Here is a 27,483-nt window from a genome sequence, read left to right as displayed (position 1 = left end):
GACATTCAAGCTTCAATAATTCACTAATTAGAGAGAAGTGATTATGGGTAATTAGGGTTGATAAAAGCCAGTAAAGACACCATCTTCTCCTGATGGTCCCTGGTGGCTTCTCGCTTTACAGTATGGGCAGTGATCCCCAACCAGTACCTCGTGAGCAACATGGTACTCACCAACCCCTTGGATGTTGCTCCCAGTGGTCTCAAAGCAAGTGCTTATTTTTGAATTCTTGTCTTGGAGGCAAGTTTTAGTTGCATGCAGGGTCGGACTGGGGGGCCCTGGCCCCACCGGGACTGCTGTCTAGTGCCCCTCCGCTGGCCCCTGCCCCCTACTGTGATGCGCCGGCTCAGCTTGAGTTCTTCATGGAGCCGCTAGACGCGCATGCGCAACGGAGTCCCTCGGAGCGTATGCGCAACAACGTTCCTTCACGCACATGCGCAGATGGCACTGCGCAACTCTGGAAATTTCTTTTTTCAAATCCCGATATCTGGAGAGGGGGTCTGGCCCAGCAGGGGCCCATGAGGGTCGGGCCCACCGGGTTTTTTCCCGGTGTCCCGCCGGGCCAGTCTGACACTGGTTGCATAAAAAACAGATGTACTGCCAAACGGAGCCTCCTGTAGGCTTCCATGCTACATAGGGGCTAATAATAGCCAAAAACAACCCTTATTTGGCACCACCCAGGAAGATTTTTCATGCTTGTGTTGCTCCCCAACTCTTTTTACATCTGAATGTTGCTCACAGTTGAAAAAGGTTGGGGATCCCTGGTATAGGGCAACTATTTGTGATGCTGCTTTAAAAGGAAATGAAACAGGAAATCTCATGACTCTTTGTATCGGTTCAATATCATCAATGTTCTCCTATTATATAAACATACTTATAAAGAACCAAACTGGATGTTGTTATGTAAAACACAGTGCCTATATCAATATTGGGTGAGATCCATAGGGCAGAATGGGATGAATTAACAGATGTGCTGCCATGTTGTGGAATGCAAAAAGCTGTCCTACACAACATACTGTATATCAGTACAGTACCAGACAAAGTCACACACATAGTAACCCCCCTTTTCAGATTCTCATAAATAAAGAGCCCATGTTGTAAAATAAAAGGGGTGTCCCTTTAATTCCCCAGTAGAAGCTATGCTTCTGGTACGGGACCTGGTGCTGAATAAAAAGGCTTTGTCTCATATCACATAAAGCCATGAAATCTACATCTGGTTCGCATGCTGCTGCAGACTTGTACGCAATGCTATGTGGTTTAATTACTTCAAAATTAGAAAACAAAGGCGAAGGCAAAGACCATAATTGGAATTAGGCACCAGCCATAACATTATATAGCTGCAGATTTCAGAGAGCCGCCCAGTCACAGTGGAAAATCTCAAACTGTGATGTTTTATATTAACTTTTGGCTTTTAATTGTGGAGTCCTTTGCAAAGTTATCTGTAGGACATTGTAATAACTTTTTTATGCATACTTTCTTACTTTTTCTTTTTTTTTATCCCTGCACCAGTGGGACCTTTTTAATAAAGGGGAAAGTTTCCGTGAGCGAGTTGAGTATATGGGTTGGCTTCATTGTGTTTGCAGAATATTGTGCAATTGTGTCAGGGAAATAAGAGCGGATCAGAATTTGTAGGGCCCTCTAATCCTATTGTACTCTGTAAACCCTTGTTTGTTATACACCATTTATTCCCTGTTTGTTATAACTAAGGTAAAGCACTGCGTATCTTGTTGGCGCTATATAAATAAATGATGATGATCATGATGATGATCAAAAGTGGGAAGAGCATAGGGAAAAAGGTATAATGGTCATGATATAGTGAGGATAGGAAAATGGATGAGGCCTATTATCGCAACATATCCCAATCATGTCTTTATTATAAAGATAACTCAATAATTTGATTAATAACATAGTAAACTGAGACACCCACCTAAAGAATGAAACCAACAATGAATCTGAGGTTTACAAAGTTACATTATTTGTGCTTTTATGCTAAACATACTTGTTTTATAACATTGATTTAATTTTGAGACAACTTCCCTTAGGATTTCTTTACTACTTATCCTCTAATTTCACACTTTCCTTTATTCTCTTCCCTTTGACTTTCTTTCATATTTACCCATTTTCTCACTCCTTTCTACACCATTTTTGCCTCTGTCTTTCTTTCCTACTTACCCACATTGTCTCACCCTTTCCACCACTCTGTTTCCCTACCCCTCAGTCTTTATTTCCCATACAAATCCTCTTTTCTCACTCTTCATACTCTTTTTTCTGTTCTGCCTTTTTTCTTCTCCTTCCCTCCACTCTCTCATACAGGAAGGGATAACAGCCATGGCACAAACATAGAAGGCCCAATGGTTGGGAGATCAGAATGAGCATTGAAATATAATCCCCAGAATCCATCCTGAAAGCCTTCTTGATACTTATGGAGTTATGTCGTAAAATGCACTCGTTTGCCCAGGGGCAATAACCCATAGCAACCTATCAGCAGGTAGCATTAACTGGTCACCTGTTTAAAAGCAAACATCTTATTGGTTGCTATGGGTTATTTCTCCTGGGAAAAAGTCGTGCCTTTTATTGCATATGGGGGATACAGTTGCAGCTGAACCAAATCTAGAGGGACTTTGGGTAGACATCTCTATATAAGCTGTGTGTATAGCTGATCCAGTCAATATGCAAGGCAGGTACTTGCTAAGGACCCATACTCCTCCCTTTCATATACTTGCTGGCAGCACCATGTGACAATATATCAGTGGAAATCACTCTGCAGTTGGCTGACAATCAGGGCAGGTCACTGTATCTGCTTCCAAATTGCTGATGGTTTAATTAAGTCCATTTGCAATAGATGTTCAGGACACTTACCAAGGATCATAACAATGTGCTGAATCTTCACACTTTGACAGACAGGGGCCCTGAACCTGCCCTTGAGTTGGGTCTCTATTAAAGGCAGAAAACTCCTGGAAGGTAAAGAGAGTTAAATGTAATGAAATCAGTGACATAAATACACAGGCAATTGTCACAACTGGAAGCAGAGCCTGTAAAGTACGATTCACTATTGCATTAACCCTTTTTATTATTTCCATTATCCAGAAATGTCACTGCAGACTGAATACATGGGGTGGGAACTGTCAGAAAGTAGAAAAGTAAAAAGCTCTATCACCCTGTTGTACCTCACTTCCTTTACCGGAAACAATCATTTGTTATGAAAATTCCTATTACTTTATACTTCTTTCTCTATTCTGATTTAAGTGTGACTAGAGACCTTGATTAAATAATCCCACACAAAAATGGAGTGCTCACCTCAGATAATATATCCTTTCGGATCAGGTGCTTCTAGCAGTATTCGATCACACCTGCCACGGATCCAAACCTCAATTGTAGAAATCCAATATACTGCAGCACACTGTAATTCGTGTAAAATTTGAAGGTGTACTTTATTGGCTCAAATACGAGCAGACATGTGGCAACATTTCGGGCCTCGCAGGACCCTTTCTCAAGGCTTGAGAAAGGGTCCTGCGAGGCCCGAAACGTTGCCACTTGATTAAATAATCAACATACCTTCCATTGCTGTCCCTACCCTACCTATGTTATAACACACAAACCCTATGACTATGGCAAGGAGTCCAGATCCGGGCAGGAAAATCTGTATTGAAGGCAACTTGCTTTGCCTTAACCAGTGGGTTTTTCTAATAGGATAATTGATAATTAATAGGATAATTGTTTAGCTAGTGTTAATAGATCAATTTTGGACAGGCTGTCAGATGGACGATTACATAGAGGTGCTGAGAAAGCATTGGCTTTTTTATGAGATAACATCAGTGGTGCGCTTGGTAGTCTTGAACATTCTGTAGCCCAACAGTTTGGAACCTTTTGCTTAAGGTGGCCATAGACGCAAAGATCCACTCATTTGGCGACATCGCCAAACGAGAGGATCTTTCCCCAATATGCCATTAACGAACATGGAATATCGGGGGTAATCTGATTACGATGTGCAATGGGATTGGTCGGGTCAAAATCAAACCTGTCCGATCGAAGAAAACAACTGATATCCGCCGGACGAAAGATGTCGGCACTCTCCACACACGATCCGAAAATCTTACGAATCCTCGATTTGTACGATAGGATCTGTGCGTCTATGGCCAGCTTTAGTGGTAGTGTTTTCTAGGGAAAGAAAGGTTGATTGAGCTTAGGGATGGCTCATCATATGATATAGTTCTGTGTCCTTTTGGCTCCGCACCTTGGCTTGAGGGAGCAGAAGCAAGAACTTGGAAAAGAGACCACAAAAGACAAGAAAAATCCAGTCTAGATTCAAATAACTATCTATAGTACGGAAAAGAAGAGGTTGGGTTAGAGGACCAGAGGCAGGTCAATGTAAGCAGACAACCACAGAGATCAGTGGTTCAATCACAATTTTAGCTTGATAGGATTTGTCGCTGAATAAGTAAATGACCTGTCCCCTGTCTGTATTTTAGGGAGTGATGGCAGATGCAGGACACAATGGGACCATTGGCAAGTTTTAAGACCCAGGGCAGAAGTGCTCTCCTGCACCCCCTAGTGCTCTTTTACTTCTGCCCCAGGTGAGGTAAATGACCCCTCATGCTTATTTGTGAGTTTCTCTGCAAGTCTAAAGAGTGATAGCAGAAACAAGAGTAAAAATTGACTCCTGCCAAGTGTGCCAGGTGAAAAAAGCTGCAGGCAGCATTTGCCAGTTAGTAATTTCCCCGGTATACACAAACTGATGTTAATACAAGTAGGTGACTTGGCATGTCCATGTTTGCAGCAGGACAAAACACGGTAGGCTGTGTCTCAAGAACTAGAACAAAAAGCATATTTGGGAGAGATTTACGAAACACTCTATGATAGTTCCCGTTTAAAGAGCACTAAACCGTACTTGTACAGCCATGAGCTCTGTCTGTTCTTTTGCATTATGCATACCATTTATCCCGCGGCCCCTCAGAGCAATGCTTTAGCAGTGAGGCCCCAGTCCAGGTGGAGCAGATCATGCTGCTTGGTTCCAGCACTCAGCACAAAGTGAATTGTAATTAATTGATGGACAACAGAGAACTGTTCTTTCCAATAAAGGCCATTGCCATTAGCATCGGTGATGTAGCTCGGAGCTAATGAGCCGTGGGTGCCAACGGTTGGAGAGTGCAGATTGGAACAATGTAACGAGCAGCCGTTTTTATTCACGTCCAGTATGTCATTATCATTTCCGACGCAGGGGACTGGGGAAATGCTGAAAAGGCAGCTCTTTCCAATAAACCTGATCATGACCTCATTCCTCCCATCAGGTATAACGTCTTGGCTCCTAGGTTCAGTCACTCTGGTGTTCAGTTTACATCCCTGGAACAGTCAGAGCTTTAGCTGATTTTTAAAAGTGACAATAAAGACAGTTTCTGGTATTTCAAAAATAAAAAATAAAAAATGCCACTTATGTCATTGGCAGACTTTCTCTTGCATTGTTTAACTGACTTACACCTAATGAACCGCACGTCAGTGTTGTTTGAAGCCATTGTGCATATGGGAAGTGACACCATTTGCCCACACAGTGCCTCCGCAAAATAGTGTTTCCCCCACAGGGTCCCATTAGGCAGCCCTGTCGGTATCTCCACTTTTCTCTTTGCCCTGTGCAGTAACCTCATTGCTTGTTATCTGTTCTTCCTTCAGCCACCCAGCTGCCAAAAAAAAGGCTTATTATCCAGGCACTTCATGCCAGGGAGATACTGCGGAAAATCCCACTCAAGAGTGGCTCTTGTGGGTAATACTTTGTGCTCTTAAAGGAGAAGGAAAGCTCCATGACCAAGTTTATTGCCAACATATTAGCCACAATAGTGCAAGCTAGAATGCTATATTTATGCTGCAGAATGCTTTACCATACCTGAGTAAACAGCTCTAGACACTGCTCACTTACAGCTCTGAGCTCAGAGTAGTGGATCAGTCCAGCATTCTTTTAATTGTAGTTGTGCAAACATTTTGGGCACAAGGGACCATTGGATTTTAATTGCACAAAGCATAATTGGGTGCAAGCATTTACTGGAGAAACACTTAGAACCTGTCAAAACAGAGGGACTACCTGCTGAAAACAGCTGAAAACAGGAAGTCTGATACAAAAGCCCATGAGTACACAATAGAAGGAAAGAAATGAGGTGTTTCTTTTAACAGAGGACTCAGAGCAGCATTACTTTGAGGGTTTACTGATGTATTTATATAGACGTTTCTGATAAAGCTTACTTCATTTTAGCCTTTCCTTCTCCTTTAACTGCAACAAAGGAGATTGTGAATTTCCAACCCAACCTCCAGCAGCCCAGTAGGGTCTAGATGAACCTAAAATAGAATTCCCAAAATCCTCAGCCAGTCAGATCAAATAGACTCCCCCCCCCCAAGTTATTCAGAAAGCATGAGAAATGGGTAACAGTGTTATTTCCAGCGAGAGGGACAAGCACAGCAGGCAGTAAAAGCATTCTAGTCAAATTACAATTCTCTCTCAGACACCAACACTAAAACTAAAAAGGCAAAGCCACATAATCAGCATGTTTGTTATAAAGCACATCCTGAAGCCTAGTCTAGGACGAGACATCTATCTAGTATAAACTTTATACTGCATTCCGTACTTGGGTCTTGCCCGAGGGCCATCCTTAGCAGTGTTGGGGCCCAGGGTTTTGGAAAGTAGCACTATTCAACTTATGGCATTTCAAATGTCAGTTGGTTGTAGAATCAGACTTCAACTGCTCTTCTCTTACTGCTGACATCTTGTCCTACTGTCTCCATCTTGCCCTATTGTCTCCATCTTATCATACTGTCTCCATCTTGCCCTATTGCATCTTGTACTCAGGGTTGGAACTAGGGGTAGGCATGTGCCTAGGATGCAAAGCCAGGGTTTGCCAGTCACGTACCTTATCTGCCACCTACCCCTAGTCCTGTCTCCACTCTCCTCACTGGTGCTGTGATGTTCCCTGTATTGAAATAGATTGTGTGCCTGCGTATCTGTTCACGTGAGCGCACCTATTCGTTCATGCGTGCACACGCCTTTTCATTCATGACTGTGCACGCCTATTCACACGTGCTCCATCTTGCCCTACTGTCTCCATATTGCTGCCCTACTGTCTCCATCTTGCTACCCTACTGTCTCCATCTTGTTCTACTGACTTCATCTTGCCCTACTGTCTCCATCTTGTCTTACTGTCTCCATATTACTGCCCTACTGTCTCCATCTTGCCCTACTGTCTTCATCTTGCCCTACTGTCTCCATCATGCTACCCTACTGTCTCCATCTTACACTGCTGTCTACATTTTGCTGCCTTACTGTCTCCATCTTGCCTTACTTTCATCTTGGCCTACTGTCTCCATCTTGTCCTACTGTCACTATCTTTCTCTACTATCATAACCTTGCATTGTTACTGTTTTGCCCTAATGTCTTTTCCTAAGCTTTGATTAGGTGTATGAACAGTCAAGCATTAGATTTTGGGTGAAACTGAACACGTTTAACATGATGTCTCATTCATGAATACGGTGCAATGGGCATAGTGAAACATTCGGATGCAAATTGCCATGTTTTTTACAAACAATGCAGGTTTTTTTCCTCTGGTGTCGATGCATGCAATAGTGCAATTAATCAGAGAATCTTGCACGGGTGGTTGCAAAAGGAGCATGCTTGGACTCAAGTACTTTTGTGCATATTGCCAATGTGCACTAATAAGGAGTACAATGAAATGTAGAGTAGTGGATCAGTCTAGCATTCTTTTACACAAAGCAGAATTGGGTGCAAGCATTTACTGGAGAAGCACTTAGAACCTGTCAAAACAGAGGGACTACCTGGACATCATATGATACAATAAAAAAGGTAAATAAAAAAAAGAAGAGAATTATAAGAAAAGAATGCCTATGATTAAAGCAGCAGTCCAGCACTTGAACATAAGGACAGAGAAATTCCCAGGTACTGGCCCAGATACAATCACCAAATTCCTCTGATGTGATATCAGCTCTGTAACATTCCTAGTCATCCTAGGACAGCTATGAAAGAGAAGGAGTATAATCTCTATATAATCCTTTTATTAAATATACAATACATTCCTGTCCATGAATCAGACTCTTTCAAAACCAATGTATCCCTCTAGAGAAGCTGCTTGTCTCCAGCCCACCCGTTACTTATTCTGTTGGGGTTGGATCTGTTATCGGGTGGGGGGGGGTGAATGTGAGTTGTTTAATGAATGAGAGAAGAGGTCCCCCAGTGTGATAGACAATCTTTCTGCTAAAACCAGTAATAGAGTCCATATAACTACTGCAGGGCATTCCTAATAAACACTAATGTGCTGCCTAGATCTCATGCTATGGGTTCATGTAATTGCTTCATTAGAAGACCTTTAAAAAGCCTATACAGTAATATACAGCTCCGCCGCTGCATGTGTTCTGCAACCATGGGAAAACTAGAATGCAAACATTTGCTGGAAATTTACACTGAGGACCCAGCCCCAATGGCATTAGCATCTCATGGATGTCACATGGGTGTCCAGTCCTTGCTATTTTATAAAGCACTCACTCTACATGTGTTATACATGTCAGGGAACTCTGAATATCACTCATGTATTATAAGGGGTTACCAAGGGGTTCTGTGAACATATAAAGGCACAAGGCTGCAGGCGTTATACAGGGAACTCTTGAGAATCACTCATGTATTATAAGGTATAATGTACCGTACTCCCTACTGTAAATTACAAGGATATTAGAAGTCACTGAGGGGTTCTGTGACCAAATATAAGGCACTCGTTCTACATGTGTTCTACATGTCAGGGAACTCTGAGTATCTCTTATGTATTATAAGGGATAATGTTCCCCCTACTATAAATTATAAGCACATTATAAGTCACTGAGGGGTTCTGTAACCATATAAAGGCACAAAGCTGCAGGCTGAGTTATACTGAGAACTCTGGGTATCACTCCTATAATAAGGGATATGCTACCCCTGTTGTAAATTATAAGAATATTAGCCTTAGCCGGCTACTATCTGGTGAATCTTCGTCAATTCAAAGGCCTTTATTAGAAGTCACTGAGGGGTTCTGTGACCATATAAAGACACAAGGCTGCAGGCTGAGTTATACAGGGAACTCTTAGTATCACTCATGTATTATAAGGAATAATGTACCCCTACGGTAAATTATAAGGATATTAGAAGTCATGAGGGGTTCTGTGACCATATAAAGACTGGACATTTACACAGAGGACCAAGCCTCAATGGCATTAGCATCTCGTGGATGTCACATGGATGTCCAGTTCTTGCTATTTTATAAGGCACTCGTTCTAAATGTGTTATACATGTCGGGGGAACTCTGAGTATCACTTATGTATTATAAGGGATAATGTTCTCCCTACTGTAAATTATAAGGATATTAGAAGTCACTGAGGGGTTTTTCTGTGACCATATAAAGGCACAAGGCTGCAGGCTGAGTTATACAGGGAACTCCGAGTATCACTCATGTATTATAAGGGATAATGTACCCCCTACTGTAAATTATAAGGATATTAGAAGTCACTGAGAGGTTCTGTGACCATATAAAGACCCAAGGCTCTGAGTATCATTCATGTATTATAGAGGATAATGTATCGCATTTGCAAAATATATTCTTTCATTTCAAATATTTGAAACAAAATGAAAGAATACGTGTTGGCTTTTTAAGTATCATTTTAGTATTTCAGTATTATAATGACATAGACCTGAGTATTACACTGATATGATTCTATTCACACTTACCATATCTCAGTATGCATTCACCTTTGCACTGACGGAGGTAACACAGAGGTCTGTTTAAGAAACATAATGACCCCAAATATTTTGAAAGTGAGAGATTTATTTCTCCCATAGAAGGGCCCCTCTCCAAGCCGAGGTAGCCAGTCCAGTTAATGAATTTCTTTTAAATCAGTTAATGGATTATCACTGGGTAATCTAACCCCTTTACTTACGAACACACGGGACTGGTGTGGTGAAAATAAGTCTAATCCTTTCCTGCTAATGCTTTGGGGTTTATAAATAAGGTCCCTTTTGTATTTTGTCGTTCAGCTGGTGAAAAGCAGCAGAGAGTCAGTTCAACAAGGAGTCTGCCAATTCGTACATTCAATTCCATCTCCTTGCACAGTCCTGCTCACAAGTTGGAACTGAAATTCAGTTCCTTTTGAAGTCCCTTAAGGGCACACTAAATGCTTTTATTCAACCAGCTTCCCACCCAGAAAGCTTTTGGAATCCACACTGAGAATTGGCCATAGCGACCTTTCCTGCTGCAACAGCAAAATAGCCAGAAAAGGATACAGACTGCACTGGCCCGGCACTCAGGAGACATTGAATGAATAGAACGTGGTAGGTTTTTATCTATTAAAATCTAAACTTACATTTTGATAAATTGCCCTTAAGTTTGTCCAGGTGCAGTAACCCATAGCAACCAATCAGCAGACAACATTGACTGGTCACCTGTTTAAAAGCAAGCATCTTATTGGTTGATATGAGTTACTGCACCTGGACAAACTTAGTGCCTTTTATTACATATGGGAGATAGTATTTAGGAGTAGTGGGGTTTGGGGCAAAGAAGACACAATATTTATATAAAGTAGAACTTTCTGGTCTGTGGCCCTTGAGCTGTTGTTGAAATACAACTCCATACAATACAGATTGTCATCTTGCTCCACAGACTCCATTCTGTCCTACTGTTTTTATCTTGCCTTACTGTTCTCTGTCTCCAACTTGTCACAATCTTTTCCTAGTGTTTCCATCTTGTCCTACTGTCTCCATCTTATTCTACTATCTCCATATTGCCCTACTATCTCCATCTTGTCCTACTGTCTCCATCTTGTCCTACTGTCTCCATCTTGTCCTACTGTTGCCATCTTGTCCTACTGTCTCCATCTTGCTTTATTGCCTCCTACTTTCTACATCTTGACCTACTGTCTCCATCTTGTTCTAGTGCCTCTATCTTGTCCTAGAATCTCCATCTTGTCCTAGTGTTTCCATCTGGTCCTAGTTTCATTGCTTCATTGTCTCCATCTTCTCCTACTATTTTGATCTTTCTCTACTGCTTCCATCTTGTCCTAGATTTCCCATCTTGTCCTATTGTCCCCATCATGTCCTATTATTTCCATATTGCTCTTCTCTCACAATCTTGCTCCACTATCTCTATCTTGTCCTACAGTCTCCATCTTGCTTTACTGTTCCCCATCTTATCCTAGTGTCACCATACTGCCCTTTTGTCTCCATCTTGTCCTACTGTCTCCACATTGTCCTGATCTCATCATCTTGCTCCTCTGTCTCCATCTTGCCTAACTAAACCTGCTATGCCCCAAAATTCCTACCTGCAAACTTCTTCTCTATGGGAGTGCCTTATCCAGCCACCCTAATTAGGATGCAGACCTCAGGATAATGACAGCAGAAATCTGATTGGCTGCTATGAGTTAAAGAAATGGGTCAGTCTTTGCCTGTATGTTATAACACAACTACCTTTCTCTGATAGGGCAGTTGGGGTGTGCTAATGTAATGTACGGAATAGAGCAGTGTGTTCCCAACTTGTTAGCAGCAAGATAGTTAAATGTGAGTCAGAGGAAGCCCAACCTCAAACATTTTATTACCAATTCATTTTCATCTTAGAATTCATTTATCAGAATCTCCCAGTACAAAACTTAAGTGCCCCGCTCCAAATGAATTTAAGACAATTATAGAAGCCTGCAGAATTCAGCTTATTGATAAATCTTACCCAGTGTTGTTTTGCAGAGATACTGCAGCCATGAGACTGATAAATGGAACCAGTGTGTAGTTAAAGCAGATTTTTTTTGTTGATATTAGCTGAGTTTTAGCTTTGATTCAGTGCCGCTTGGGAAGCTGCGCTTCTGCATATCAATCCCCAAAAAAGAAGCGCATTATAGCATGTCAGGAAATCAAAAGAATGAATAATGGGGTCTGTTTAATTCCTTGTGTTCTGCACACAGTTCTGTGGAATTAGTCCAACTATTTGTCACTGCGAGGCATCCCACATAAGGGTTTTTACTGATATGAGTTTGTGCTTTTCAAGGCACCAGAAAATATTGTACAGGGTTTTTTAAAGCCTGATAAATATTGCTCAGCCACTGACTCGGCTATAAATAGAGTTTAGCTTCCCCTTAATGTTTCCGTCACACTAACAACTTTCGGAACAGTTGCTGCCGATGTGACAAATTGCTCCCTAAGGGCCAATGGGCATGAACTAATGTCAGCTGTGATACACTTGTCCACATTCCCAGACAGAACCCCCCAACCCAAAGCAATGGATTTCTCTACATAAAACTATGCAACTTTGCACTTTCATCTGGGAAACCTGCTACATGCTCATCTGGCTGCCACCATAGGGGGCTCAGTTATACCACTGCCTAATGCTCTACATCCCTGTGCATATTGCATATACCTCATACTGTGAAACCACAAATTTTAAAAAATGCATCAAATCAGGGTGCAGAGACTACCGAGACAGTAGATGAGCTTCGCTCTCCAGAGGTGGGGTTTGGGTGGATCACTGGTAGGAGTATGTAATACTACTGATTGGTTCTTGAGGTCTCTCTTATTCCCCAGTGGTGCACACAACTGAAACTAGGTCCACTCCTTGCACTTCAACATAGTTGCTCTTCGAGGTAACCAGGTTAGCCCACAATTATGGGGAAAATTCTCCATTGTGGGCAGAAACCTATCTGAATCCTTTAAATCACGTGACTTTTCATCACAAAAGAAAGAAGGTTTTGGGGGTGCGGTTGAATCCAGAATTTTGGATTTGGAACACCCCTACTGTCATTGCTTACTGTCTGTATTAGAACCACAGTCAGCGGAGCAGGCAGGGGTCCTGTCTCACTTAAACCAGAGGCCCAGACTGCCAAGAAAGTAGCAGTAGATCCACTGTTTCTCTTGGTCCTTAGCTAACACTTCTACGTGATTCTCTTGAGGTCTCTCTTTTCTCCAGTGCTGTACACAACAGAAACTATGAGCCCTGATAATTAAAATTGGCTTTTAACTGTCAATTCTCCCCTTTCTCCTAAATCAGCATTGTACTTTATTTTCCTTACACTTTAAATGGATACTGTCATGGGAAAAAAATGTTTTCAAAATGAATCAGTTAATAGTGCTGCTCCAGCAGAATTCTGAACTGAAATCCATTTATCAAAAGAGCAAACAGATTTTTTTATATTCAATTTTGAAATCTGACATGGGGCTAGACATATTGTCAATTTCCCAGCTGCCCCAAGTCATGTGAATTGTGCTCTGATAAACTTCAATCACTCTTTACTGCTGTACTGCAAGTTGGAGTGATGTCACCCTCCTCCCTTTCCCCCCAGCAGCCAAACAAAAGAACAATGGGAAGGTAACAAGATAACAGCTCCCTAACACAAGATAACAGCTGCCTGGTAGATCTAAGAACAACATTCAATAGTAAAAACCCATGTCCCACTGAGACACATTCAGTTACATTTAGAAGAAAAAACAGCAGCCTGCCAGAAAGCATTTCTCTCCTAAAGTGCAGGCACAAGTCATAAGTTTTGAAAAAAAACATGTTTTTCGATGACAGGATCCCTTTAATGTAGTAATTTAATTTATACAGTCAATGGCGTTAATGTTCCAAATCTTCTATTTGCATGTTTATATTACTATCAGTTTGCAATAACATTTAAGCTGGGAGTTACATGATGACAATATTCAGTGCTGGTTTTAACCCTTGCGGTTCGATGGTCTGTTGACCAACAAGGAACAGAACTCAGGGGCGATTTCTCTCACTGCTCACTAGGACTGCAGAAAGAAATTGCTGTGGCATTCCAGTACCCAGATACAATAAAGCTTTCATGACATTTATAAGAAAGTGCAAATGGGAGGAATAAACGCTTTGCAGTAAGTGCAGGAAGAAACGATGATTAGCTGCAAATCTTTCCTTAAAAGACCAAACGGAGCAGGAAATTGGAAACATAATGTCCATCCAATAATATCTGAGCTGGAGCTAATAGTCAATGAGCAGAAAGATTTCAGCCTGAGATAGGCATTACACAGCACTACAATCAGATGGCATTGGAATTTTCCACTGAGACAGTAATTGTGTTAGTTGCAGCGATTTTCTGCAAATGCCTGGATTACCATCGCCTGAAATATTCATCACACCCACTCCTTTATTTTCAGACAAACATTCCCTTTCTGCAGCTCATGTTGGGCTGTACAGTTACAAGAGGGGCATTTGCACAAGCAGTTATTTATTACTAATCTTGATAAAGATGACGGTATGGGAAACCATAAGTGTAAGGAACCTGTGACTGTGACATCAGTGTCGTTTCGCTGGCAGATCCGGATTTACAGCGTCTGTCCCTTTAATCACATGGTAGATTTGGCTTTGGGAGATGACAGGTTTAGTCAGAATAGGAAATTCAGCATGTAATGAACTGTATATATTGTCATTCTAAGGCTTCCTCTACTTGGCTTTTGAATTACTTATGGGATTATTTATTGGTTTACTTAACTGGTGGTCATCCAGGATTGGGGGGCAGGCAAGACTTTTCTCAGGGACCCAGACTGATGCAAAAGAGCCAGAGTTTGGGCAATGGATATGGGGATGGATCATGTTTGTGGCCATGCAGGCACACATGTCCTCATTTAGATTTGCCAATTTTTCTGGATGCAGTGATGCACGGGTTGACAATTTGCCAACCTGCCACCAACCCATCTGCATCCAAACCCAGCCCGACTGGGCTGGAAAGTTACTCCAGTTGCCATGTAGATTAGAAATTGATTGACACTGATGCATCAATATGACCTTATCTTTCTTTCCTATAGATAATATTGGTATTAAGCATCATTGTTACAGGGCAAGCCAGTAAAATACCATCCAGGTGGTAACCCTAGCCCCATCATTCCTTGCAGCAAGCTTGCTGGGGACATAAGTGCAATAAAGAGTGGATTGAAAAAAAAATGGATTTGGGCGCAACAAAAGGATCCAAATCTTGTAAGGAAAGAAAAGTTCAGAAAAATACTGAAATGCTAGAGATGGGTTATTTCAAATGGGCTCAATAGAAACAGGTCTAACATCTCACTATAAATGTTCAATAAACGATATCAAGAGAGTCCATTGCGATACACTACACACTTGTTGATAGTCTCAGTCCTATTCCCTTTGCCACGCCTTTATCCATGAAACCATGGTTTCAAAGCCACACCTGCTTTCGGGATGAGGCCAAATAAATCTTCTGATGCTGCTTGGTATTCTCATGGCCTGGATTCTGCTGGTGAAAATGGTCAGTCCCAATCAAATGTTTAAATTTCACTTCCATGATCTCGTTTCCATGTATTTCTCTACCACTTTTTTTCAGCTTTTCAAAAATATTCCCATCCTCTGTGTTTAGCAGTTACAGCAAATACAGCCTGCTAGCTATTTGAAGGCGCTCTTTTCTAATATATGACATTTTCTTTTCCCAAAGATAACCCAAATCTCATTGCTTCATACCATGCGAATCTGCCGGATACCAGTTGATTTTGTTATCTGGCTCCGCCGGGGACTTACTGCGCAATCTCTAATAAAAAAAGAACAAATGCAAGTAAAAAGGGATAAGGGGAATGTTACATTATCCTGCAATGTCAGACAGGAGTCTGGTATAAATCACAATAATAACATTATATCATTTCTGCTTGCTGTTCCCCCCCCCCCCCTATTTCCCTCGCTCCAATATTGATATACTTCATCCATCTGTGTTGTGCGGAACACATTTACGTTATCTGCTCGGCTCACATATGCAAAGACTTGATAATTCTGCATTAAAAAGACATCATTTTTAACCTGCAGCCATTCCTCGGCAGGAGAGGCAAAGCAAGATGAAGCTGAACTTAATGTAATATGTGATTAAATCATTTATTAGCCCCGTGTCGTTGGCAGACTGATGAAGACGATAGCGTTATTTACATGGCGGGTCCCTGGATAAAAGACTTTACAAAAAACAGGTTTGAATTTCCATTCTCCGTGAAGCTGGATAACTGAATGGGCCAAAACAGAGTGTTGCTTATGGCTGACCTGCCCATTTTTGGATATAATACAAGAGGGTGAAGCGAGACAGTGGGCAACATGGAATCCCAACCAGTAAAATTTCAGGGCCTCAATCATCCACCAGTCTATTTGGTTTACTTAATGTTTACATGATTTTCTAGTAGATTTCAGGTATGAAAGATCTGTTATTCTGAAAAACCCCAGGTACCGAGCATTCTGGATAACAGGTCCCCTACCTGTATCTGTGGGCAGTGGTGCTTCTTGGCCCATTAGCCTGTTTGCTGATGGTGAATTGAGACCTGACCTGAGTTCAAATCAACGATGCACTCCACTGTGGCATTGTACAAAGGGTGGAATATAGACCAGAATCTATTGGGAGTTTGCAAGAGTGTGTTGTGGGCGCTAGAAGGAAAAAATGGCAACTGCTATTGAACAATAATTTTTTCATTCTCTATGATTAATGTCAGATAAATTGCTGTCACAACTGAAGTGCACATAGGTGGATACAATGAACAAATATGTGTACTTGGCTCACAATTGGCCTGGATAGGTCAGTATGAAAGTCTTCTCGATTCTGCGGGCCAGCAAGCTCTTTCAGGACGTGGAAGTTCCAAGGTTCGGAGAAGAAGCCTCCTTGGGGAGGTTTATTGGCACAATGGTAAAACAGAGAGTGGGATCTGAGCTCTGAAAATGATTAACGCATCAGCCAGCGAGTAACCGGACAGGAATAATGTGCAATGTCTGGCAGCCCTGATAACATCTGAGTATGTGTGCACATTTGGAAGAAATAAAGATAGGCCATCCAAAGTGTATGCAGGAAGCAGCCTGACACCAATCCGCTGTGTCCTACAGAACTGATAAATCAAACAGCATTGCTGGAGTCTGGAATAAACCCAAGAGGACGAGTTCTGGAATTATCCTGCATTGGCAGGTTAGGAGGCACATTTTTAGCTTGTTCTTCCTAGAGTGCTCGCATGGAACAAACTTAAGGGCAAGCAAACTGTAAAATTCTTATTTGCCTGGGATCCTGCCTCTTTTGGAGGAAATGTTACATGACACCTATAAAATTTTAGTTTTTAACTAAAATTTCCCTAAAACATTTTACTAGCAGTTAGCATCCGCTGATCTCTCTTCGGGGCAAATTCACTAAAGCACGAAGCGCCGAACGCTAGCGTTAATTCGCTAGCGTTGGCCATTTTCGCTACTGCGCAAATTCACTAACGAACGCTGGCGTAGTTTCGCTAGTGTTACTTCGCAACCTTACGCCAGGCGAATCTTCGCTAGCGACGAAACTACGCAAATTCACTAACTTGCGCAGTGTAGCGAACGCTGCCTTTTACGCTAGACTTCCTTCGCCACCTCAGACCTGGCGAAGCGCAATAGAGTAGATAGGGATTGTTTCAAAAAAAGTCAAAATTTGTTCTAAGTCCCAAAAAACGCTGGCGTGTTTTCTACATGACGGGTGATAGGCTGAAAAAGATTGAAAAATTTTTGGGGCTCCCCTACCTCCCCCCTACATTTCCTGACTCATGGCAACTTACCTAGACAGTGGGCACATGTGTAGGGCAAAATAAAATTTTTATTGGCTGATTTGAAGGTTTTCTAGGCATTTGTACTGCAGATACGCGTTCCTCCATTGAAATTTGAATTTCGCGCCGTATGCAAATTAGCCTTCGCTAGCACAACTTCGCTTTATATAGCGAAACAACGCTAGCGCAACTCCGCAACCTTTCGCTACCCCTGTGCGCAACTTCGCATTTTAGTGAATTTGCGTAGCACTGGCGAAAATTCGCCTGGCGAAGTGCGGCGAAGAGCGGCGAAGTTGCGCCTGGCGCAACTTCGATTCTTAGTGAATTTGCCCCTTCAGGAGGGTCAGCAGCAATGTAGGGTTCCAACCAATCCACATATGTTGGGTGGGAAGCCAGGTGCCAGTAGCCTTCTGGAACTTAAAGGGAACTGCAGAACTGCAAAGCTGTGATCGGCTAAAGTTTCAGTGACCACATACAACAATATCAGACTGATTAGTACAAACTTACCACAGATATGGATGGATTTGTTCTTGGGCAAACTAATCTGATTGCTGTTGGCCCCAGCGATTCAGGTTGGTTGATGCCCCATTACATTCACTGAAATAGGTCACTGATCACATCAAATTTCCATTTCAGCTCTGGAGCTTTGGACCTCCTCCACTTGCCTCTTCTGCCTACCTCTAGTCCAGCCCTTCGGATTGTTCTTTGCTTTTATAAAATGGACATTCAGAACTGAAGTCCCTGCACATTGGACACAGTTTTGTTTCATTAATGAACCTACCAGCAGCCTTTAGAATTGTGGTAAGAACCTGACACAGACACACAAACAGCAACTAGATAATGCCCCCACTTGGAACTGAACCCAAGATGTCAGAGTGGTGCCTTTATGCTATCTAGAGGAAGCCCACAAGAACATAGATTGTCATTCAGTTATTTTTCCCTTTCGCACTATTTTCATTCCTGGCAATGAACATTTTATTTTTTGCATTAAGGTAAACGAATGCGGATAAAGCAGTAATACCACAGGAATTACTTCTGGGCACCAGGCTTGCCATTTTTATAGGCGTTTATATTCTAATCTGAATATTACCCAATAGTTTAAGTGAGCCTGACAGCAGGACATCTGCATCGAGGTGTTATTCTATTACCTGCTCCTAAGCTCCACATTGCTGTCATTTATGGAAGGTTAATGCTCTGTTCTGGCACCAGGCCCCGGGCATGGTCTCCTCACATCCCAAGAAGTGTCACCTACTGTAATTGATTGATAAAATCTAAGCTTGGCTAATGCCTTCAGTGTCCCATCTGTTCCCCCCCAGCCCCATGCACGCAAAGACTCCGACACATTACTGCTTTCAATTAGACAATTGATTTAACAATGGATTACGGCAGGAGAGAGTTTTCCAGGAGGGAGAAGAAATGCTGAAAGTTATTAAAGAGGAGAGTTATTAAAGGGAAAGTCACTTAGTGGGTTATATGAGAAGTAGAGGTTGGCCAAGAAAAGACAAAAGTGTCTTCTGAGGATAAGAAAACTCACACATCAACAGGTTTAACTTCAAGCACGATTGGGACAATCAGATTGTATGGTGTGTCGTCTGGCTGAATGCTATCAACACTCAACTGTTGATTTCTCAGCCTATGGAAACACAAAGTTGTGCCAATGTTGAATTGCTTGGCCAATGAGATACACCCAATTGTGCCAAAGTTGCATTGCAAAACCCAGGAGAGGTGCATTGGTCAGCCCATGTGAAACATAGGCAAATGGAAGTCTAGGGCTCATTTATTAACACTGGGCAAATTTTCACCTGGGCAGTAACCCATAGCAACCAATCAGTGCTTAGCACTAGCTGCAGGTTGAGCACTGAAAGCATTTGTTTGATTGGTTGTCATGGGTTACTGCCCAGGTACAAATTTGCACATTTTGTGTGTGTGTGTGCATATATATGTGTGTGTTTCATAAGGGATTGTTGTTACAGTGATGATACATTTTTTCCGACATTTAACTAAACTTCAAAAAGATAACACCCTTGTCCTAAAAAAGCCTCCCACCCCTGGGTGCTCCGGGGCACATGATAGGTAAGCCTATAGCAATGCTTAGTCAGCACCATGCCCCCTGGTTTTTCTTTATCTTGGCTACTTAGATCAGTGGGTTACATAGACATCATTATTCCTGCCGGAGTGACACATGCTATTATACAGCAGCCAGGAATAACATTTGGGATAATGTGTCTTTCCTGTGCAATAACTTTTCTCAATTGCCTCTCGCTAAATCATTATTTTAGTATTTGTTTCCTTAATTTGTGCAGCTGCTGTGATGTATCATGTGGTCAGCCTCGCGCCTCCAGCTGCCATATAATTATTCTTAGGGCAGAAAGCTGAGACATTAGCCGGGTTGTCACAAATAACAATTTTTTTTTGGTTTCCTCGGCAGTTAAAAGGTCAGGATAACACCCTTTCTTCCATATCATGTAACTATTCATACATCATGCAGCTTCACTCACACAATGTTGGCTCCATACTTCCAAATAATGATGGTCCATAAGGAGACAGCACAAAGAGGTGACACCACTGTGACTGTAACAGGCATGCATCTGTATATAAGGGTCATGTGTCAGACACACTGCCAAACATTAGGGGATTCATATAGGGGTAAATTCCCCAGGCCCTGCAGAACAACAGCTGTAGATTGGAAGAATAGGGGGCAGCAGGTGTATTAGAGCAAGACAGCAAGTGTAAGGCAATATAATGGTATAAAGTGGTAAAATGGTATCATTAGGGGGTAGAGACAGAAATAAATAATGTAGACAACTGGGCAGAATGGTGACAGTAGGGAAGGATGGAGACATAGGGCAAGGTGGCAACAGTCGAGCAAGGTGGAGACAGTAGGGCAAGATGGAGGCAGAAATACAATATGAAGACAGTAGGGCAAGATGTAGGCAGAAATACAAGATGGAGACAGTAGGGCATGGTGGAGACTGTAAGACAAGGTGGAGACAGTAGGACAATATGGAGACAGTAGGGCAAGGTGGAGACAGTAGGGCAAGATGGAGACAGTAGGACAATATGGAGAAAGTAGGGCAAGGTGGAGACAGTAGGGCAAGATTGAGACAGTAGGGCAAGATCAAGGCAGAAAGACAAGATGGAGACAGTAGTGCAAGGTGAAGACAGTAGGGCAAGATGGAGACAGTAAGGCAAGATGGAGACAGTATGGCAAGGTGGAGACAGTAGGGCAAGGTGGAGACAGTAAGGCAAGATGGAGACAGTAGGGCAAGGTGAAGAAAGAAGAGCGAAACTGAGTGAGTAGGGCAAGATGGAGTAAATAGGGCAATGTGGAGACAGTAGGGCAAGATGCAGTGAGCAGAGCAAGATGGAAACACTAATGCAATATTGCGTGAGTAGGATAAGATGGGGTGAGTAGGGAAGATGAAAACAGTAGGGGCAAAAAGAGACATCAGGACAAGCTGATGACATTACGACAAAATGGTGACAAGTGGGCAGGATCATGACAGTAGAGCAAGAAAGCAACAGTAGGACAAGATGGGGGCAGTGGACCAATTGTGTTAACTAACCTGTGGCAAATAGGTTGATTTTATTACCCCCACCAGTGATCTTCACCCTTAGCTATACCCCCCTAGTTTATTTGTACTGGCTACAGTACAGAGGGATAAAATGATCTCGCTCTGTACGCTTCTTTTGTGCACCCTTTACACGAGACACGATACACAGCACAAAACCTTCATCAAGTTCCTGAGAGAGGGAAATATTTCAGGAGAAATGACAGATTTGTAACATTAACAAATTGGGCTAATTATCTCTGGTGCCCGGGGCTTAGGGTGTCAGCTGCCGCCATGCTTCATTATTTCAAGGGCTAATTGAGTCTGGGACATTTGGTTCTCCTGTACGTGTGCTGAGAGGGTCCACACTCCCCCATTGTCACTGGGAAACTCATGAAGCAGCATGTAAAACTCAACAGCATCCGACAGATCACAAGATTTTCCTGTTTTTTTTAATAATCCGTTTAATAGTTTACAGAGGTTCTGTGCCATTAAAAAGTTTCATATTTCATATTAATGTAAGTAAAAAAATCTGAGGTTTAGATTTCAAAGGATTCACTAGACTCCTCAGAGTTTAATCAGTCTCAGGCACCTGCATCCAGCAGTCCTGCAAAGGAAAATAAGCCTCTCATATAAAGAATGCCTGATTCTGTGCTGTGTCTTGTCAGATTACTCGTATAATGTAACATAGTGATGCTGTTAAAGTGGACCTGTCACCTACACATAAAAAGCTGTATAATAAAAGTCATTTGCAAATAAAACATGGAACCCAAATTCTTTTTTTTCATTACAGCATCCATACCTGTTATAAAAGTGTTTAAATATCTGAGCTGTCAATCAAATATTACCTGCCCTGCCTCCATGCCTGAGGCATATAGGTGGGGCAATCAATTACTTTCACTTTCTATTCAGCACTTCCTAGGTGTCACTGCCCTCCACACATTCCTCCTCCTTCCTAACACTATATAATTTGGTAGGGTACTGTGCATGGGCATAAGGTCCCCCATTCTGGTGCAGACATAAGATTTTGAGGTGATACACAATTTGTCTTAATAACAGTGTCCAGAAAATGGCTCCTGCCTGTGTGTTGTGATTGTGTAATTCCAAGTAGGGATCGGTTCGGGATTCGGCCAAATCCTTCTGCCAGGCCAAACCGAATCCAAACCCTAATTTGCATATGCACATTAGGGGTGGGGAGGGAAATCACATGACTTTTTGTCAGAAAACAAGGAAGTAAAACATTTTTCCCCTTCCCACCCCTAATTTGCATTGCATATGCAAATTAGGGTTCAGATTCGGTTCGGTATTCAGCCAAATCTTTCACGAAGGATTCGGGAGGGTTCACATTTACGTTAACTTTTAGTATGTTATAGAATGGCCAATTCTAAGCAACTTTCCAATTGGTGTTTATTATTTCTTTTCTATAGTTTTTGAATAATTTGTCTTCTACTTCTGACTCTTTCCAGCTTTCAAATAGGAGTCACTGAACCCACCTAAAAACAAATGCTCTATAAGGCTACACATTTATTGTTATCGCTACTTTTTAATACTCATCTTTCTTTTCAGACTCTCTGCTATTCATATTCCTGTCTCTTATTCAAATCAGTGCATGGTTGCTAAGGTAGTTTTGACCCTAGCAACCAGATCGCTAAAACTGCAAACTGGAGAGCTGCTGACTAAAAAGCTTAATAATTTGAAAAACACAAATAATACAATATTAAAACCAACTGTAAATTGTCTCAGAATATCACTCTCTACATCATACTAAAAGTTAACTTGAAGGTGAACAACCCCCTTAAAGGGAACTCATCACCTAAAAAAAATATTCAAAATCCTATTTTATCACATTAGTCAAGCAAAATTAACTTTAATTACACAATATAAATGATTTGAATCGTGTTTTCTTCAGTCTGGGAATTCATAATTATAGCAAGCAGGCAGGAGCCATTTTGTGGACACTGTTATTAAGAAAAGTCTTGCATAATCTCAGAATCTTGTTTGTGCACCAGAATGAGGGACCCGATGTCCATCCCCAGGGCCGCCATCAGGGGGGGACAGGGGGGACAAGCGTACCGGGCCCGGGCATGAAGGGGGGCCCGGCAGCGCTGCATTTTTTTGAAGATCCGGGCCCCCCTTACGAGCGCCCGAGCCGTACGTCATTCCTCTTGAGTGCCGAATGCGGAAGTGCCGAAAAGCCGAAGCCGATGCGCCGAAAAGACCCGAAGTCACGGAAAAAGCCGAAGTCACGAAGCGCCGAAAAGACCCGAAGTCACGAAAACAGCCGAAGCCGAAGTCCTGAAGCAGCGCAAAGACCCGAAGTCACGAAAACAGCCGAAATTGAAGTCCTGAAGCGGTGAAAAGACCCGAAGTCACGAAAGGAGGCGAAGTTGAAGTACTGAAGCCATGAGTTCAATTCTACTGAACACCAGTTTGTGGTTTTTTTTTTTTTTTAATCCCCTGGCCACCAATGTATTATTTTAATATTCTATAGGCCCCTGCCACCAATCTTTTTTTTAAAACTTTTTTTTTGGGGCCCCAATTTTTTTTTTAACTCGTAAGGGGCCCCTTGCCACCATTGTTTTTTTTTGGTTTTTTTTAAAAAAAAAAATTAATTTTCTTTTTGGTGGCCCCAAATTTTTTTAACTTGTAAGGGGGCCCCTGCCACCAGGTTTTTTTTTTTTTTCAAAAAAAAATTATTTTTTTTTTAAATTTTTTTTGGGGCCCCAATTTGTTTTTAACTTGTAAGGGGGCCCCTGCCGCCAATTTTTTTTTTTTTTCAAAAAAAAAATTAATTTTTTTTTGGGGCCCCAATTTGTTTTTAACTTATAAGGGGGCCCCTGCCACCAATGTTTGTTTATTTTTTAGTTTTTTTTACATTTTTTTTTGTTGGGGCCCCAAGTTTTTTTTAACTTATAAGGGGGCCCCTGCCACCAATGTTTTAAAAAAAAATTTACATTTTTTTTTTTTGGGGCCCCAATTTTTTTTATAAGGGGGCCCTGACCATCAATAGCTTTTTACAACTTGTGTGGGGGGGGTTACTTTTTTAGCGCTGATGTCTGTGTGGTCTTTTAACTGCGATGTGGGCGGGATATGGGGCGGAGCTTGGTCGTCAGTGTGGGCGGGGCCCAGGGGGCCCCAAAAATTTTGTTGTACGGGGCCCCGTGATTTCTAATGGCGGCCCTGTCCATCCCCAATGCCCTGGCTACACAATTAAATGGGGAAGAGAACGGGGGAATATGTGCAGAGCAGTGACATCTAGGAAGTGCTGAATGGAAAGTGAAAGTAATTGTCTGTCCCGCCTCTATGCCTAATGCATAGAGGAGGGGCAGACAATATTTCATTGACAGCTGAGATTTTTAAATGAGCTTACAACAGCTATGAATGCTTTAATAAAAAATAGAAATTAGTTTTCATGTTTAATTTGAAAAGGACTTTTATTATACAGATTTTTGTGTCTGGGTGACAGGTCCACTGTAAAGGAAGTAGAATGCAGTGGCAATGCCTCCTCCCCCTTCCGCTACATGATTAAAACTCCAGTGTTGGATGCAGGTCAAAGGGGGTCTATAATTCTCTTTGCACTAGCAGAGCCAAATTTCTGACTCAGTCATCAGTACTTCTTCTTAGCCCTTGGGTTATGAGTTCAATCCCAGCCAGTTGCAGAATATGTTGGCCCTATATAAATAACAGGAAATATATCCACCACTCACTGCCAGCGAACAATGTGTGATTTAAGCTTTTGGGAAGGAGGGTTTGGTTTCAATGTATGTTTTGGCCCTCCCTGAAGATTTTTGTGATGGATCCCAGCAAGAACAAGGTACGTCACTCAAAGAAGGGGTCACAGCTATAGCTTGACAGCTATGGTTACACAATGCTGGTGCAAATTTGCTCCCTTGAGGATTCAAGCATGCAGCCCTTGCAACCATGGAATTTGCCAAAATGTGTAAATTGCAGTGTTGTCGGTTGAACACAGCCCTGAACTTATAGCTGGGTATAGACAGGTGTTAGGTATGTGGCCCTACTGTGTCCTGTGCTCACATACTTAGTAAATGATGGCTTTTATATATGCTTTTATGAATTTAATTCTTGCGGAGTGGCCCTTAGTAAGAGGGCCAATTCCCTCTTTTTACCCAACCCTGTCAGATATTTCCACCCCATTGCCCCCCCCCACCCCATATGAAACAAGGGCACCTGTTATCTCTAATCTGAGATTCTGGTACCATTTAGGCCTGGTGCTATATAAGGTGCAGCGCCAGCATTCAAAGTACAATGTGTATATTAGTTAAAGTGTCCCCCTGGGGTATTTCTGCTACAAGTTTATTTTTATACATGAATAACGAGCCCAAGTTGAATTTTCAGTTCTAATCTTTTCTAAATGCTGGGGCTGCTCAGGCAGCAGATGAAAACATTTCTCCAGCACGGGATGCCCCTTCTCTGCTACACTAGACTTTGAACTGGCATAAAGTAATAGATGGCACGGGTTTCATTGGCATCCATTATAGAGTCAGTCATTCTGCTTTCACACAGAGAATAAAACCATGACTTTAATGATTTAAATAAAAACATATTTTGCAAAGCATTAAAAATTCAGTTGCCAAATAGGCGACAGCGAAAATGTGAGCCTGTTCGTAGGGCACCCTGTAAATGACTTGGCCATAACAACACAGGAGGTATATGGTCCGCTTTTTGGAAAGGGGTTAAAACGTTATACAGGAGTGGGACCAGTTATCCTGAATTCTGGAATGCTACAAAAGATGGCATGCCAGAGAGCCCGCAACCCACTCCTGTAGCTGGGGGTTTTCCAGATTTCAGAGCAGGTTGTGGGTTCTCTCCCCCTTCCTTCTCCCTAATATGTAAGCATAGCTAAAAACACTTCTACAGGAACAATGGAATATAATACCCTTTAACAGGAATACATTATTTTTTGTATAGTTATTATTTCAGTGATACAGGTAAAACATATGGCTTATGATATTTTAAATCTTCTGTTTTCTAGGGATCTGATGCCCAGGACACTGGATGGTCAGATCACCATGGAGAAGACACCCAGCTACTTTGTAACTAAGGAGGCTCCAGCACGGATCTCATCCATGTCTAAGGAGGTCAAGTTGATTGTGGTTGTTAGAGATCCTGTAACACGAGTTATCTCTGACTACACCCAGACCTTGTCCAAACGGCCGGACATCCCTAGTTTTGAGAGTCTGACTTTCAAAAACAGGACTACAGGTCTTATAGACACATCTTGGAGCGCCATACAAATCGGCATCTACGCCAAGCACTTGGAGAACTGGCTATTGGATTTTCCCATTGCCCAAATACTGTTTGTGAGCGGAGAAAGGCTCATTACGGATCCTGCCGGAGAGTTAGGGCGGGTACAGGATTTCTTGGGGCTAAAGAGGATCATCACCGACAAACACTTTTACTTCAACAAGACGAAAGGCTTTCCGTGTCTGAAAAAGGCAGAGGGGAGCAGCAAGCCACATTGTCTAGGGAAAACTAAGGGTAGAACTCACCCCAACATAGACCCTAAAGTGGTGCAAAGACTGCGGGAATTCTACCGGCCTTTTAACATGAAGTTCTACCAAATGACTGGACAAGACTTTGGTTGGAATTATTAAAGAGATAAAGTATAATATATATATCTATTTTTCTAATACGTAACTGGAAAACAAATACAATGCTTGATGCCTCTTGGAAATGAATGGTCAACCCCAATGTACCTCTGTTGTATGTTAAATTCCTCGAATGTAAAGCAAACATGGAGTTTAAATGATTTCCAGGACACTAAGGGCAAGTCTATTGCAACATGAGACTGTGGTCAATGATGTCTAGTGTATCTTTTATTTCTGCAGCCAGTACCTATAATTGCTCTGATAAATAAGTATATATGTATATCCCTGTTATAGTTTTCCAAGAGGAGGAGAAAGATCAACAGCAAAAGTTCAAAATTTCATTGAGCTGTTTTATACTAGAAAAAGATTTAAACCTCATATTTATTCTTTCTGAAATTAGGCTATTTTTATATCAGAATTAACATGTTTCATAATTAATCACTACCCCCCTTCTGAAATGCCCTTTTAAAAAAAAATTGAACCCATTATATCTCGAGTGCCAGTTTCAATAAACCACATTTTTTTTCCAATTTTCAGATTTCATGTTTTGCTTCTCTCAGGGGCAACTACACAGGGAAGTAGGTGTCACTATGGTCACATGACCCTGAAACCAGTGACACCCATGAAAGCAAATAATTTGATCTTTATAAAGCACTTTCACGCTATTCAGCTGAGGGGGTGGGATGGACACACTGGAGCTAGCAAAAAAAGGGAAAGTTGCACTCACCACTAAATTTTAAACCAATAGGCGGGGTGCAATGAGGCTGTGACCACAACATTTATACAAAGA

General features: G+C 41.9%; 1 protein-coding gene across 1 annotated transcript in view; it reads left to right on the top strand.

The window, feature by feature from the left end:
• LOC108701173 (heparan sulfate glucosamine 3-O-sulfotransferase 3A1) overlaps positions 1-27,223 on the top strand; it is a 47,047-nt gene extending 19,824 nt beyond the window's left edge. Inside the window, exon 2 of the mRNA XM_018235452.2 lies at positions 26,078-27,223. Coding sequence (XP_018090941.1) covers positions 26,078-26,699 — 622 coding nt within the window. The 3' untranslated portion in view covers positions 26,700-27,223. The remainder of the gene's footprint in view (positions 1-26,077) is intronic.
• The last annotated feature ends 260 nt before the right edge of the window (positions 27,224-27,483 follow it).

This window comes from Xenopus laevis, chromosome 9_10L, assembly GCF_017654675.1.
Source record: "Xenopus laevis strain J_2021 chromosome 9_10L, Xenopus_laevis_v10.1, whole genome shotgun sequence".
Lineage (NCBI taxonomy): Eukaryota > Metazoa > Chordata > Amphibia > Anura > Pipidae > Xenopus > Xenopus laevis.
The sequence above is the reverse complement of the archived record's forward strand: the minus strand, read 5'-3'. Positions and strand labels throughout refer to the sequence as shown.